This window comes from Seriola aureovittata, chromosome 19, assembly GCF_021018895.1.
Source record: "Seriola aureovittata isolate HTS-2021-v1 ecotype China chromosome 19, ASM2101889v1, whole genome shotgun sequence".
NCBI classification, from domain to species: domain Eukaryota; kingdom Metazoa; phylum Chordata; class Actinopteri; order Carangiformes; family Carangidae; genus Seriola; species Seriola aureovittata.
The window spans coordinates 23644884-23659687 of NC_079382.1; the positions used below are offsets into that span (position 1 = coordinate 23644884).

At 40.9% G+C, this 14804-nt stretch overlaps 4 protein-coding genes across 6 annotated transcripts in view; 2 read left to right on the forward strand and 2 right to left on the reverse strand.

Annotated features, from left to right (window-relative positions):
* The window catches only part of LOC130187420 (uncharacterized), a 66949-nt gene that overhangs the window by 35296 nt on the left and 16849 nt on the right, over positions 1-14804 (reverse strand). The gene's annotated exons all lie outside the window — the stretch shown is intronic.
* Positions 193-4050, reverse strand: LOC130187417 (zinc finger protein 570-like). Its single transcript, XM_056405026.1, has 2 exons — positions 3658-4050; positions 193-2400 (listed from the first exon to the last, which is right to left on the reverse strand). The coding sequence occupies exons 1-2, from the start codon at positions 3827-3829 to the stop codon at positions 1376-1378; spliced, it is 1197 nt and encodes a 398-aa protein (XP_056261001.1). The 5' UTR covers positions 3830-4050; the 3' UTR covers positions 193-1375.
* On the forward strand, positions 4181-11531 carry LOC130187407 (zinc finger protein OZF-like). Of its 2 annotated transcripts, none has more exons than XM_056405009.1 (2): positions 4181-4257; positions 9707-11531. In XM_056405009.1, the coding sequence occupies exons 1-2, from the start codon at positions 4242-4244 to the stop codon at positions 11059-11061; spliced, it is 1371 nt and encodes a 456-aa protein (XP_056260984.1). In that variant the 5' UTR covers positions 4181-4241; the 3' UTR covers positions 11062-11531. The 2 variants fall into 2 exon arrangements, with proteins under 2 accessions (XP_056260984.1, XP_056260983.1); XM_056405008.1 differs by lacking the exon at positions 4181-4257 and adding an exon at positions 8296-8741.
* Positions 12333-14680, forward strand: LOC130187419 (zinc finger protein OZF-like). Its single transcript, XM_056405028.1, has 2 exons — positions 12333-12609; positions 12921-14680. The coding sequence occupies exons 1-2, from the start codon at positions 12438-12440 to the stop codon at positions 13901-13903; spliced, it is 1155 nt and encodes a 384-aa protein (XP_056261003.1). The 5' UTR covers positions 12333-12437; the 3' UTR covers positions 13904-14680.

Below are 14804 nucleotides of genomic sequence, written 5' to 3' on the forward strand. Positions count from 1 at the left end.
TCCATCTCAGCCACTGTGTTCCTCCAAGGAATGAAGCCTGGAATCACCATCCCTGCACACGAGGCAGCCTCAGTCCAGACTGTTCTGGTCTGTGCTTCACTGATGGTGGAACAAGCTACTAAATATTATGAGAGCGCGGTGTCCCTCTCTATCTTCAAGAAACTTATCAAATAAAATTCAACAAAACACTGATTCTTTTTATTTTTATTGAAGTTTTAAAGATTTCATGTCTATGTAACGTAGAATCAGTCGTGGTCATCTTAAAACAATCAGTGTTGTATTTATATAGGTAGAGTACTTTAGTAAATGAACTCAGTTACATTATTATTGCTGTAAAAAAAGCTTGCTCAATATTAGACACTTCAATTAATCAAACCACCAAACTGTATCATACCACACTTTACCTGAACCCCCAGCTAATGAGCTGCAACACTGAAACAGCTCTTACATGTTATAACTGAACACTATGAAAAGAACTCTTCTTCACTGCATCTACTTTCTCTTTGGATGTCAGTCGCTCTGATCTGCTGAGTTTACTTGTAGCTTTAGACTTCAGTGTGAATCTGGTATTCTGACATGATCACCTAACAGAGCTTCACTGTTTGGACAAATACATGAGATCAGAAGAACAGCATTTCCTTTCCCACGTTACTTTATGCAGAGATCATTGTGTACATTGCCCACATTTATACTGATGATGCTCATAGTTACCCTCATCATTCAATCCATTAATTTATATTTTTAAAATTTCAAATAAAAATTGTATTTAGTGGATGAAATCAAAAATACATAAAAATATAAAATTAAAAGGACATGTTCAAGACAAAAAAGATAAGAGCCTGGTTGGCAGGAGTTCACAGACCACTCAATAGTAAATAAAAGGCATTTAAGAGGTCAGTCATTCACAAGTTTTTTTCTGAGATTTGGGAGATTACAAATCAAGGTTTAAGCACAATCCAGCTGCAAACAGAAATATGAGAAATATAATCAAATGAAGGACTAGTTTAACAAAACCTGATGACATTATTAGAAATGTAGTGCAGTAAATGAAGTAGGGCTATAGTTAACTAAAGAAAGAGCTGTTTCATTCAGTTGCTGAACTCTTCTTCACTCAAGTTTCATCTGTATGGTTTCTCCTGCGTTAACTGATTCTCTGACAAAAACCTTTCCTGCAAGAACTGCAATTGTGTGGTTCTTCACTTCTGTCGGTTCCCGTTTTGTCCATGAGCAACAACCGAATGCTCTACCTCGTGATTTTCAAACATAAGGCCTGTTTGGTGATATGGTTTCTCACTAGTGTTGGCTCTTCTCATGCTGACTTTCAGTTCACCACTAAGTCTGAAAGCTCTCCCATGTGTTGTAAATAATCCAACTTTTAACCTAGGTGTATTCTTACATGCTTTTTTAACTCTGACAACTGAATGAAACCTTTCCCACAGGTGTCACAGGAGTATGGCCTCTCACCTGTGTGCAGTCTCACGTGTGCTTTCAAAACTGACCTATAAGCAAATCTTTTCCTACAGGTGTTGCAGGTGTACGGCTTCTCACCTGTGTGAATTCTCATGTGGACTTTCAGATTACTACTACGTCCAAAACCTTTCCCACATGTTCCACAAGAATATGGCTTCTCACCTGTGTGGGTTCTTTTGTGATCTTCCAGTGCAGACTTGCTACAATGATTTTTCCCACATGTCTCACATGAATATGATTTCTCACTTGTGTGAGTTTTCATGTGGAAGAGAAAGGCCATTTTACCAGTAAAACTCTTCCCACATGTTTTGCATGTAAACGGATTCTCAATTCTGTGTTTTCTCATGTGGTCCAACAAGTTTCGTCTGTTTGTGAAACGTCTCTCACATGCTTCACAGGTATATGGTCTATCAACTGTATGTGTTCTTAGATGTTTATTCAATCTGTACTTGGACTCAAACGCTTTTTCACAAGTGTCACATTTAAAAGACTTTTTACGTGTGAGACATTTAGACTCAGTCTTTGACATGGGAGAGTTGTATTTATTGTTACGGTGACCCCTTTTTTTCTTACGTCTCTTCTGTGGCTTTGACTCTGCGTCTCTAGTTGATCCTGAGTCCACATGTTGACTTCCTGTCTGATCTTGGCTCTCAGCTACAGGCGAGGTGTGAGAGAGGAGCTGGTGGTCGCTGTCTGGTTCTGGTTCACTGTGGTCACTTTCCTCATGATCAGGAGTCAACATAAAGGTATCAGTCTCCAGCTTCAGTACAAGCTGCTCTCCCTCCTGACTGGTGCAGGTTTCCTCCTGTTCCTCTTTAACCTTTGGTGGTTCTGGGTCGTCCTGGTCCAGACTGGAGTTCCTCTCCTGGTTCCAGAGCTGCTGGTCACTGAGAACCTCCTCCTCCTGACAGACATGTTGCTGTGGGAGCTCTGGAGGGACAAAGGGACACAAGAAATACTGTATGATACACAAGTGATGATTGAAAAATTACATTGAAGTTAGTTTCAGATTAAACATATACAATATGTGCTTTGCACCATTTTTCTCTATTCTCTATAAAAGTATGTGCAACGTAAAACACAACTGTAAACAATACAGCAATACTATTAGCAACATTTAAGTGCTTCCTTCTGAAAAACATAATAATGAAAAATAAATATTGAAGATAAAAAGAATACAGTAACATTGAAGTGCTTAAAGAACTGGTGAACTGGAGTTTAAAGTAAAATCAAGAAGGCCACTATCACTTATTTTTTCATTCTTTTTCGCTTGTAAACAAAGAACTTGTGAAGGACAGATCATGTTCAGCTTTGAACGTGCACACACGTATTTTTTGATCGCAGACACGGTCACAGTCATTGATGACTGAGAGTCAACTGTAACTGTCGCTCCCGGTAACGTAGCTGTATGTTGGAGTGCACGGACAGCAGCTTTAACACCGCGAGAGCACCTTTTCCCGCCGGTGGCAGCTTCCTCGAGCACACTGCAGAAACAAGCGCCCGGCTCCTTCAAGCCGCTGGATCCTGCACCGCCAGTGTTGCCAAGACCCGCCTCGGGCTGCACCTGATTGGCTAGTGAAGTTGGTTATGTTCAGTGTCTGTTTAGGTTGAGAGTGAGAGCTGCGTTCCTCTCATGTCAGTGGTAGGTGAACTTTATTACCTCGAACATGATAAACCGCATCCTCAACAAATTCCCAAGTGTATTGACTTTTCATCTTTCATCTTTCCTCCCACAGCGTTACGTCGCAGATCCGGCACGGTGCTGGAAAACTTTAAGCCCCGTTCTCACCACAAATTGTCACTGAATCTTTCATACTGTTTGAAACACATTGTCAAATTTGTGAAATCTATATGTTGTTAATGAAATTAACAACATAAAAAACAGTGTGTCGATATAGACTACACTTGTCAAATCTAAACCAGAATGAATGGGAGAGTGTAAAGACTGTTTACAACAGTTTCACATTTGTGAAGCCTTTGTTCTTTAAGTGGATACAAGAATATGTGGATTTGGCTTTTTAACGGTCAGAACAAACTTGTGGAGTGAAATCCAGCTTTGATAAACATGAGGTTTTTAAGTTAGACCTGGTCTCTTGTTATCTGGATGGAGAAAACACAGCGAATTAAGTCCAATATAAGTCACATTCCTTAGTTAGTCTTCATTAAGACCATCGTGGTTTTACACACCTGTCCTGTGTAACTTAATTCCAGGTTTTAAAACGATATCCAGCAGTCTGCGCTGACGACCGACCTCTTCCTCGTACTGGACGACGGTTTTCTCAAAGACTCCGAATATTTCTTCAGCAGCAGCAGTTAGTCGCTCGTTGACGAACTCTCTCAGATACTGAAGAGAAGACATCGCTGCTTCGTTACAGCTGGAATATTTAGCTGAGATACGACCACACCACCGTCTTCAAGCTGCCATCACACATCCACAGAGCTAACGCTGCTAGCGCCTCCTCTGTTTACTTCCGGTGGGTGTCACACTGTGAAGTTCCGGCTTCAGTTAAGCGCAAGTCCGTATATTCATCCTGGACTTGTACTCAAAAGCTTTTCCATAAGTCTCAGAGAAAGTCTTTGACATGGGAGAGATGGGTTACAAGCTAGCATCACACAGCCACAGAGCTAACGCTGTTAGCGCCGAATTGAAAGCGGAAGAAAAAACTGACCGGCCGCACTACCGGAACTTCACAGTGTGGCACCCGGCGGAAGTAAACAAAGGGAGCGCTAGCAGCGTCAGCTTGAAGACGGTGGTGTGGTCGTTGATTCACATGAGAAAACACACAGGTGAGAAGCCATATTCTTGCGGAACATGTGAAAAAGGTTTCAAATGGAAGAGTAGTTTGTTGATCCACATGAGAACACACAGATGAGAAGTCATATATTTGTAAAACATGTGGGAGAAGTTTTGCAAGTAGTTGTGTCTTAAAAAGTCCATATAAAAACACACACGTGAGAAAAGTTTCAAACGTAGAATTCACTTGCCTTCTCACGAACTTGCACAGATGAGAAAGAATATTACTGCAAAATATGTGGGAAATTTTTTCTTGTAGCAGTGCTTTGAATCCACATGCGAGTACACACAGGTGAGAAACCATACTCTTGTAGCACCAATGGGAAAAGATTTATGTTTATGTCACAAATTGAAAGTGCATATGAGAACTCGCACTGGTGAGAAGTCACATGTTTGCAACACCTGTTAGAAAAGTTTCAGATGGAGATATGAGTTGTTGATCCACAAGAGAACTCACACAGGTGAGAGGCCATATTCTTGTGAAACATGTGGAAAAAGTTTAATATGTAATAGTGATTTAAAAGTCCACATAAGAACTCACACAGGTGAGAAGCCATACCCCTGCAACACGAGGAAAAAGATACAGTCGCACTTCAGCTTTAAAAACACACATGAGAACACACACATGTGAGAAACCATACCTTTGTAACATCTTTAAGTAAAAATTCACTCTGCTGTCTTCATTGAACACTCATTGAAAAATCCACAGAGATGGGAAGTCATATACCAGCAACAGCTGAGGGAAAAGATATTGGGATGTGTCTCAGGTGGGAAGACATATAATATCACATACAGGCAAGTAGCTTTGTGTTTGCAAAATATCTTGGAGAGCACTCAATTTTAGTTGTTCATGGACAAAACAGGGGAACTGACAAGTGAAGAATCACACAATTGCAGCTCTTGTAGGAAAGGTTTTTGTTAGAGAATCAATTTACGCAGGAGAAACCATACAGATGAAACTTGAGTGAAGAAGATTTCAGCAACTGAAAGAAACAAACTTTTACAATAACTGCTTCTCTGTAATTGAATGTATAAAATTTCCCACTGATAGGAGGTCACAGTATCTTAGTTTTAGGGGTGTAGTCGCCACATTGACTGGTCGAACCTAATTCCCATTGGTCAGAGAAGAGCATATCATTGGAACAAATCAGAATTGGCATATTTCAATATGTTATGCAGCAAATACTAGCTTTTTGTTTATTCATAATTCAGGTAGAGTGCACTCTGTGAACTGTGACTGATTTAGTCAATTTTGAGAAGGCATGGAGGGTTTTTCCTCTATGGCTGGTCATTGATTGAAGAGTAGATACGATTTCAGTGACCAAGATTTTCTTCAGTAGACTACAGCCCTACTTCGTTTGAACGTAGTACAATGCCATCAGGTTTTTTTTTAATGTACTTTCACTTTTTCTCTTCATATGACTGTATTACATTACTTACATTTCTGTTTGTGGTATTTCTTTGAAACTTGTATTGTACTGTCCAAGTGCATACTTCCTACAAATGAAAATGACTGACTTATTAAATGACTTTTTTTTTTAACTGCCACATTGTACTTTGCTGCTCAGGGGACACATAATAAGTCTTGGAAACAACATGCAGCTTCCCGTCGGGTGCTTGTGTGTTGAGCCTCAAGATGTGTTTACGATGTATATAAGGACAACAGGACATGGTGTCAGAAGGAGCCACCATAGACAAAAGTTCCACACTGCAGGTTTAATGTTCACCTGCTAGAGGTTAAGTTAAAGAATCATATGATACCGTTTGGTAGTTTTATTAATGGGAGTGCTTGATATTTAACAAGCTTCTTTACAGTAATGAAATGTAACTGAGTACATTTACTCTAGTACTCTACCCAAATATGACACTGATTGTCCTTAGACGGCCAAGAGTGGATCTAAGTAGCACAGATATTTAACCATGATCACTTCAATTAAAAAGAAAAAAAATCAAAAATTTTATGTTACATCTAAATTACGATATTTAACAGACACATGTTTTGCTCCCCTACGTTTATTTGACACATGGAGCAAGTTTACTGTATAAATTTAACTTTAATGGTAATACCATATGTAATCCCAGCATCTTCTCGGGCGAGAGGCGGGGTACACCCTGGACAGGTCGCCAGTCCATCGCAGGGCAAACACATAGAGACAGACAACCATTCACACTCACAGCCACACCTATGGTCAATTTAGATTATCCAATCAGCCTAGTCCCCATTTTGCATGTCTTTGGACTGTGGGAGGAAGCCGGAGAACCCGGAGAGAACCCACACTGGCACGGGGAGAACATGCAAACTCCACACAGAAAGACACACAAAGATCCCGTGTCCGAGCCGGGACTCGAACCCGGCACCTTCTTGCTATGAGGCGACAGCACCGTGCCGACACATTTTGTCGGAGCCGTATATTGGTTCCGATCGTTTGTTTTGTGGGTTGGTCTTGTTGCCATGGGGATGTGCGGTGTTTGGAGTCACGTGGGCACAGTCGTTGACAGCCGGTAGGGTATATTATAACCTGCCTCACCTGCACTGGGGGAGTGAGGCAAGGCTGGGTAGCCGTAGTTTTTGTTGACCGTGTTATGATCGCTAATGTTCCTTTTGTTTGTTTTGATGCACCGCGCCAAGTGTACACATGTAACAGCATATGGGCGCGTGTGGAGCCGCTGTATCATCCAATTGCAAAATTAAAACCTACGAAATGTTCTTTGGACTCAGTGGCCCTCATTTATCAATCTTGCGTGAAAACAGGCGCAGAGCGCAGAATTGGTCGTACGATAGGATCCACGTGTGATTCATGAAACATTCGTATCTAAATGATCGGGTCTTGATCAATGCGGCGGCTGAATTCGATCGTCATTAACATGTTACGCCCTTAAATATTCCTGGTTCGGAGGCCCCGCCCACTAAGGTCAAACATGGAGAGAAGAGTTACTGGCAAAAAACGAAACTTTTCAGAGATGGAGATCGACATCCTGACATCCGAGGTGGCGCAAAATAAGGATGTGCTTTTTGTCAGTCTGAAGAGCGGGATCACAGGAGCTCATAAAGCCGCTGTGTGGAAGAGGGTGACGGAGATGAGTTTGGCTCTGCAGCGCCGCCTCCTGCAGCCGCGCGCCAACACAGCTGTTTGAAAAATAAAAGAATCGTGTGTGTCCCGGTCACCTGCCCACCACGTTTAAGAGTGAGAGCTTGGCATCACAAATCACCTGTACATTTATAGAGTGGTAGTTTTTGCGATTGATGAATGCGTAATCATTCATGGATGGTGCCTTCAGACGCACGTGAGTGAAATCAATTGCTCCAACCAAATTTGGAAACCCAGCAATCTGGAGATCCCTGCGGTCTCTGAACACGCGCTCACGTCTGACACGCGCGTATTGTTCCTCCAAAACGAGTAAATCTGCCATCGTTATGATTTGATAACTGTCAAAGCATCTGTTTAAATAAGGGAGTAAGTAAACATCTGGCCAACCACAGTGCAACAATGATTATCTCACCAGATGTTTAATTGTTGTTCCAGTTGTGTTAACTCATGGCAAAATTGTGTAATTGTTTTTTCCGATGGGTATCATCGGAAAAAACAATTACACAATTTTGCCATGAGTTAATTTGCAAACACACATTTCTGCTTTCTTGTTTTATTCGTTTTAAGAATCCGTTTTGATCTGTTCTAAATATGTGACTGTTTATTTTGAGGTTTGTTTAATAATTATTTTCAGACTCAGCCAGATTTTGCTGCTGCACCGCAAATCCAGATTTGCGTACACGAGCTCAGACCTGACGTCAGATCTGATCGTAGCGTCCGCTCACGTCCAAATTGATAAATGCCGAAGCTTGCGTGGAAACGGTCGTACGCACGGTTTTCTGCCGCACGTTCGTTTGATAAATGAGGGCCAGTGTGCTTCCCTGGAACAGCAGCAAGCGTGTCACACAAATACACAGGACCCATACTGCCTCACAAGCGACTTTTAAGGTAATAGAAAGCCGCAATACATTTAATTCTACTATGACTGTTTGGTTCTTAATCACACTCAATAGATCAAGAACATTTCTGCAACAACTGAAGAAAGTGACGGAAAAATGGAGCTACCTTGTTTTATTCTCCCGTTCCCCTTGACACCAAGTGAAGAGCGGAACGATAAGCTGACTTGCTCGCACTGCCGGAACTTCGCAGTGTGACACCCAGCGGAAGTAAACAGAGGACGCGCTAGCAGCGTTAGCTCTGTGGATGTGTGATGGCAGCTTGAAGACGGTGGTGTGGTCGTAACTCAGCTAAATATTCCAGCTGTAACGAAGCAGCGATGTCTTCTCTTCAGTATCTGAGAGAGTTCGTCAACGAGCGACTAACTGCTGCTGCTGAAGAAATATTCGGAGTCTTTGAGAAAACCGTCGTCCAGTACGAGGAAGAGGTCGGTCGTCAGCGCAGACTGCTGGATATCGTTTTAAAACCTGGAATTAAGTTACACAGGACAGGTGTGTAAAACCACGATGGTCTTAATGAATACTAAAGAAGGAATGTGACTTATATTGGACTTAATTCGCTGTGTTTTCTCCATCCAGATAACAAGAGACCAGGTCTAACTTAAAAAAACAAAACTTGTACTAATCAAACCTGGACTTTTACTTTTACCTGAAAATTTACTCTCTTTATGAAAATGCACAAAAAACAAACGTATAAAATGAAAAATCACTGATACTCGTAAACAACATTGGACCACTTAAACTGATGGAAACTGGAATACATTATCCCAGAGAAGCCCGTTTCAGATCTGTGAAACCTTTAGTCTGTTTATTTCATTTCTGGTTCGATAAACATCTCCTCCTTCTCACTTAAAAACAAATTTACAAGAGTTATTTTCACTCTTTGAAATACAGACACAAAATATCTTTATACCTTTAATTTTGTTCACTTAATCTTCCAATTCTTTCCATGACACGTTTCCTAGAGACTTAATAAATTTAAAGCTACTAATTGATATGTTGTGGTAATCCCGTTGCTGCTAAATCTTTATATTTCTGTAATCACAAAAACAGTATAGCGTTTATGGACTTGGGTGGGGGTTTTGAAATCACTGTTTTTCATGTCTAAACAGAGAATTATAAAATTGAAAATCTGAAACTGTCTTTCAGCACTTAAGTCCAGGTATGGTAAGTAGAGATATACCTGGGCTATTGTTGTCTGGATGGAGCAAACTAAAATCACCTCTTTTTTTATGCTTTTTTTTTTTTTAAAGAAAAGATTTGACACATTTGAAAGTGGGTTTTGAACAGAGTAAGATTCAAGGACAATGTCCTTACACCCTCCCCCCAAAGAATCATTTCGTTGGTATTTCAACTTAACTGTCCCCTTAATTGTTGAATCTGAAACTAACTTCAGCAATGTCATTTTTCCATCATCCCATGTGTAACCTATTTCTTGTGTCCCTTTGTCCCTCCAGAGCTCCCACAGCAACATGTCTGCCAGGACGAGGAGGTTCTCACTGACCAGCAGCTCTGGAACCAGGAGAGAAACTCCTGTCTGGACCAGGACGACCCAGAACCACTACAGATTAAAGAGGAACAGGAGGAAATCTGCACCAGTCAGGAGGGAGAGCAGCTTGTACTGAAGCTTGAGACTGATACCTTTATGTTGACTCTTGATCATGAGGAAAGTGACCACAGTGAACCAGAAAGTAACCACCAGCTCCTCTCTCACACCTCTCCTGTAGCCGAGAGCCAAGATCAGACAGGAAGTCAACATGTGGACTCAGGCTCAACTACCGATGCAGACTCAAAGCCACATGAGAGACATCACAAAACCAAGAGTCTCAGTGACAATGAACACAACTCTCCCATGTCAAAGACTGAGTCTAAAACTCACAAACGTGAAAAGTCTTTCAAATGTGACACTTGTGGAAAAGCATTTGATTATAGGTACAAATTGAACAAACATATGAAAATCCACACAGGTGAGAAACCGTGTGTGTGCAAAACATGTGGGAAGAGTTTCCGAAGTAGAACAGGTTTTTTTAAACACATAAGAACTCACACGGGTGAGCTCCCTTTCCCCTGCAGCAACTGTGGGAAAAGATTTATTGATATGTTAACACTGAAAAAGCATATGACAACTCACACAGGTGAGAGGCCATATTCTTGTGAAACATGTGGCAAAAGTTTTGTACGTAGTACTGTCTTGAAGGTCCACGTTAGAACTCACACAGGTGAGAAGCCATTTTGTTGTGAAACCTGTGGGAAAAGATTTAGTGACAGTTCATCATATAAAATTCATATGAGAATGCATACAGGTGAGAAGCCATATTCTTGTGAAACATGTGGGAAAGGGTTTGTATCTAGTGGTGACTTGAAAGTCCACATAAGAACTCATACAGGTGAGAAGCCGTACCCCTGCAACACCTGTGGGAAAAGATGTATTGACAAGTCTACATTGAAAAAACATAAAAGAGTTCACACAGGTGAGAAGCCACACTCCTGCAACACCTGTGGGAAAAGATTCATTGACAAGTCTGGATTAAAAAGGCATATGACAACTCACACAGGTGAGAAACCATATCCTTGCAAAATATGTGGGAAAAATTTTGTACGTAGCAGTGTCTTGAAAGTCCACCTAAGAACTCACACAGGTGAAAAGCCATATTCTTGTGAAGAATGTGGGAAAAGTTTTGTATGTAGTAGTACCTTGAAAGTCCACATGAGAAGTCACACGGGTGACAGGCCATACACCTGCGGCTCCTGTGGGAAAAGATTTTGTCATTTGTCAGCCTTGAAAAAGCATGCAAGAATTCACACTGGTTAAAAGTCGTATATTTACAAAACACATAGGGGATCTTTCAGAGATTAAAAAAAAAAAAAAACTTTTATAATTACCCTGATCATCATTGGGTGAGCTCCAGTCAGTTGCTAATGATTGAGCATGTGCTGGTATGAGCAAGCATTCTGAACTTTGGCCAAACACTGATGGTCAGCCTGGGAAAGAAATTCAGCCATGTTATGACACTTGAATAGTGCCAATTTAAGGATTCTCAGGAGAAGCAGAGGGTGCAGTCTAACCCTCTGTTTCTGCCAGTCTGTGTGGAGTTTTGAATGGAATTATTTGAGACTGCAGACAAGTGACTGGCAGCAACATAACTGAGTGCATGGAAGGAACAATGTACAGGTGGTTGCATGACACCCTGGATTTATATGCTTGAACATGTATGTGGCACAGTATCTTACTTTAACGTATTACATTGCCAACAATAAACTACCTTCATTTGTTCCCTTTTATATGACTGTTATTCATGTTTTTGTTTGCAAGAGTATTTCCTCAAAACTTGTAATCTCCAAAATCTTAGGTAAAAAGATTGACTGCATCTTTCCAACAAATGTAAATGAATGACTTACTGTGTAAAGGAATGAGGGAAAATAATTGTATTTTTTCAGTTCAATTTATTTGTATAGCGCCAAATCATTTTTGTGATCTCGAGTATTTTTTCTAACAGCAAAGGTGATAATGTAAGAATACAAGTTGAGCTCATAGGACTTGTAATTATCCCGTAATACAATCACAACTCCCTTGATTTCTTGAGTTTAAGTGGGGGTAATCACTTCATCAGATGGTCCACCATTAGTATTGCATTGATAAGCCCTTGAGACATCCAGAGGGTTCAAAGGTGACATTCTGGTGTCCCATGTGTGCCCCCCTCCACTTTTACCCTTTCCCTTTAACTGCACATTAACCAATTGCTTGATCCTTGAGAAATGCCTTTTTGTATGAAATTTTGTTATATGTTTGGTTTTTCATGACCTAAAGATTTTCTTCCTTTGGCAGTTTACCAATTACCTTTGCACTATTTAAGGTTAGTCATGACCCCTCCAGAGAGTTCAATGGCAACATTAGGCATCCTAGTTTTGCAGCCCTCCAGGTTTCAGTTTTTGCTTAAGCTGTAAAATGTAGTAAAGGGGAAATAACCTGAAATCCCTGTGAAATGAAGCGACAGATGGAAAACATCCAAACTACAGGCGGAACTAAAGTTTTACTCGTTTGCATTTCGGGGACTTCACAGTGTGACACCCGGCGGAAGTAAACAGAGGAGGCGCTAGCAGCGTTAGCTCTGTGGATGTGTGATGGCAGCTTGAAGACGGTGGTGTGGTCGTATCTCAGCTAAATATTCCAGCTGTAACGAAGCAGCGATGTCTTCTCTTCAGTATCTGAGAGAGTTCGTCAACGAGCGACTAACTGCTGCTGCTGAAGAAATATTCGGAGTCTTTGAGAAAACCGTCGTCCAGTACGAGGAAGAGGTCGGTCGTCAGCGCAGACTGCTGGATATCGTTTTGAATCCTGAAGTAAAGTTACACAGGACAGGTGTGTAAAACCAAAATGGTCTTAATAAATACTAACTAAGGAATTTGGCTCATATTGGACTTAATTCACTGTTTATTTCTCCGGTGTTCACATTATCACAGACAGAGGTCATTCAATGTGCTTAACAGAAGAAGCAGAAGCATAGAAATAGAAGTATAAAGCATAAAAAGAAAACAATTATTAGACAAATCATCACTTATTATTGTAACGGAACTTTCCTCTTCAATGTCGAATCTGAAACTAACTTCAGCAAGGTCATTTTTCCATCATCCCATGTGTAACCTCTTTCCTGTGTCCCTTTGTCCCTCCAGAGCTCACACAGCAACATGTCTGTCAGGAGGAGGAGGTTCTCAGTGACCAGCAGCTCCGGAACCAGGAGAGAAACTCCTGTCTGGACCAGGACGACCCAGAACCACCAAAGGTTAAAGAGGAACAGGAGGAAACCTGCACCAGTCAGGAGGGAGAGCAGCTTGTACTGAAGCTGGAGACTGATACCTTTATGTTGACTCCTGATCATGAGGAAAGTGACCACAGTGAACCAGAACCAGACATTGACCACCAGCTCCTCTGTCACAACTCGCCTGTAGCTGAGAGCCAAGATCAGACAGGAAGTCAACATGTGGACTCAGGATCAACTGCAGATTCAGAGTCAAAGACTAAGTCTAAAACTCACACAGGTGAAAAGTCTTTTAAATGTGACACTTGTGGAAAAGCATTTGAGTATAGGTCTGGATTAAATAAACATGTGAAAATCCACACAGGCGAGAAACCATTTTCTTGTCAAACATGTGATAAAGGTTTCAGGTGGAAAAGTGACCTGTTGATTCACATGAGAATCCACACAGGTGAGAAACCATATATTTGCAACACTTGTGAGAAAGGTTTCAGGTGTCGCAGTGAATTGTTGGACCATATGATTACACACACAGATGAGAAACCATATCTGTGCAAAACCTGTGGGAAAAGTCTAAGAACTAGAGCGGGATTGTTGATCCACATGAGAACTCACACAGGTGAGAAGCCGTATCCATGCCAAACTTGTGAGAGAAGTCTTGGAACTAGAACAGGCTTAATTATCCATATGAGAACTCACACAGGTGAGAAGCCGTACCCCTGCAACACCTGTGAGAAAAGTTTTAGATACACCTCAGCATTGAAGAAACATATGAGAGTGCATACAGGTGAGAAGCCATATTTTTGTGAAACATGTGGGAAATGTTTTGCATATACTAGAGTCTTGAAATCCCACATAAGAACTCACACTGGTGAGAAACCAAATTCCGGCAATACCTGAGGTAAAACGTACTTTGATGTGTCTCAGTTGGATGTACAGGCAAGTAGCCTTGTGTTTGTAAATATGTGGGGGAGCAATCAGATGTAGTAATTCATGTACAAAACACACAGGAACTGATTTAATTGAAGAGCCACATTTTTGTCAGATTACACAGGAGAAACCATACAAATGATCCTTGAGGGGAGGAGAGTTCAGCAACTATAAAAACACACTTTTGCAATACCTACATCTCTATTTTCCATTGAGAAGAAGTCCGTCTCAGTTTAATGTAGCACATTGTCATGAGTAATATCACATTTTGTTAACCTGCCTTGACTTATCCCTTAATAAGACTGCTTTACTCATGTTTCTGTTCGTAACAGTATCTGAAACTTGTATTGTAATCTCACAGAAAAACAACTCTGTGAGTGCAGTCTTCCGACAAATGTGAATGACAGACCTCTTAGATGAGATTTACTTCAGTATTTTAGTTACATCACTAGTTTGAACTGTATGCTGAACCAAAATAAGTCTTTTTCTAAATTAAAGGGGCTGTATAAATAAACTTGCTGACTTGACAACAAGAATACTTGTTCAATGCTGATGTTCCCAAATTGATGGATTGAACGATTAGGGTAACTATGAGCATCAGCACTTGAAGTGGTAGCAATATATGCAGTGAGAAAGTGTGTCCAAACTTTTGACTGGTGATGTTCAGGGATCAGTGCATAAAGGAATGTATCACATCATATCAAACTATATTAAAAGGATCAGTGAGAGGGCAAATGCTTACAATATTATTAGCAGTGCAGTGGATAGAAAATCAGAGAGCAGTCATTTGTTGAGACTCAAGCTCATCACTAACCAGTTGCCGGTACAGTCACTCACAACGTACCAGACAGTTTGGTAGAAGTACAACAAA

Bases quoted from the DNA above. Each gene is read 5' to 3' on its own strand.
- LOC130187417 (XM_056405026.1), bottom strand. From the start codon at position 3,829: ATGTCTTCTCTTCAGTATCTGAGAGAGTTCGTCAACGAGCGACTAACT. The intron at 2,401-3,657 runs GTGTGTAAAACC...TTGTCCCTCCAG, and splicing joins AATTAAGTTACACAGGACAG to AGCTCCCACAGCAACATGTC.
- LOC130187407 (XM_056405008.1), top strand. From the start codon at position 8,570: ATGTCTTCTCTTCAGTATCTGAGAGAGTTCGTCAACGAGCGACTAACT. The intron at 8,742-9,706 runs GTGTGTAAAACC...TTGTCCCTCCAG, and splicing joins AATTAAGTTACACAGGACAG to AGCTCCCACAGCAACATGTC.
- LOC130187419 (XM_056405028.1), top strand. From the start codon at position 12,438: ATGTCTTCTCTTCAGTATCTGAGAGAGTTCGTCAACGAGCGACTAACT. The intron at 12,610-12,920 runs GTGTGTAAAACC...TTGTCCCTCCAG, and splicing joins AGTAAAGTTACACAGGACAG to AGCTCACACAGCAACATGTC.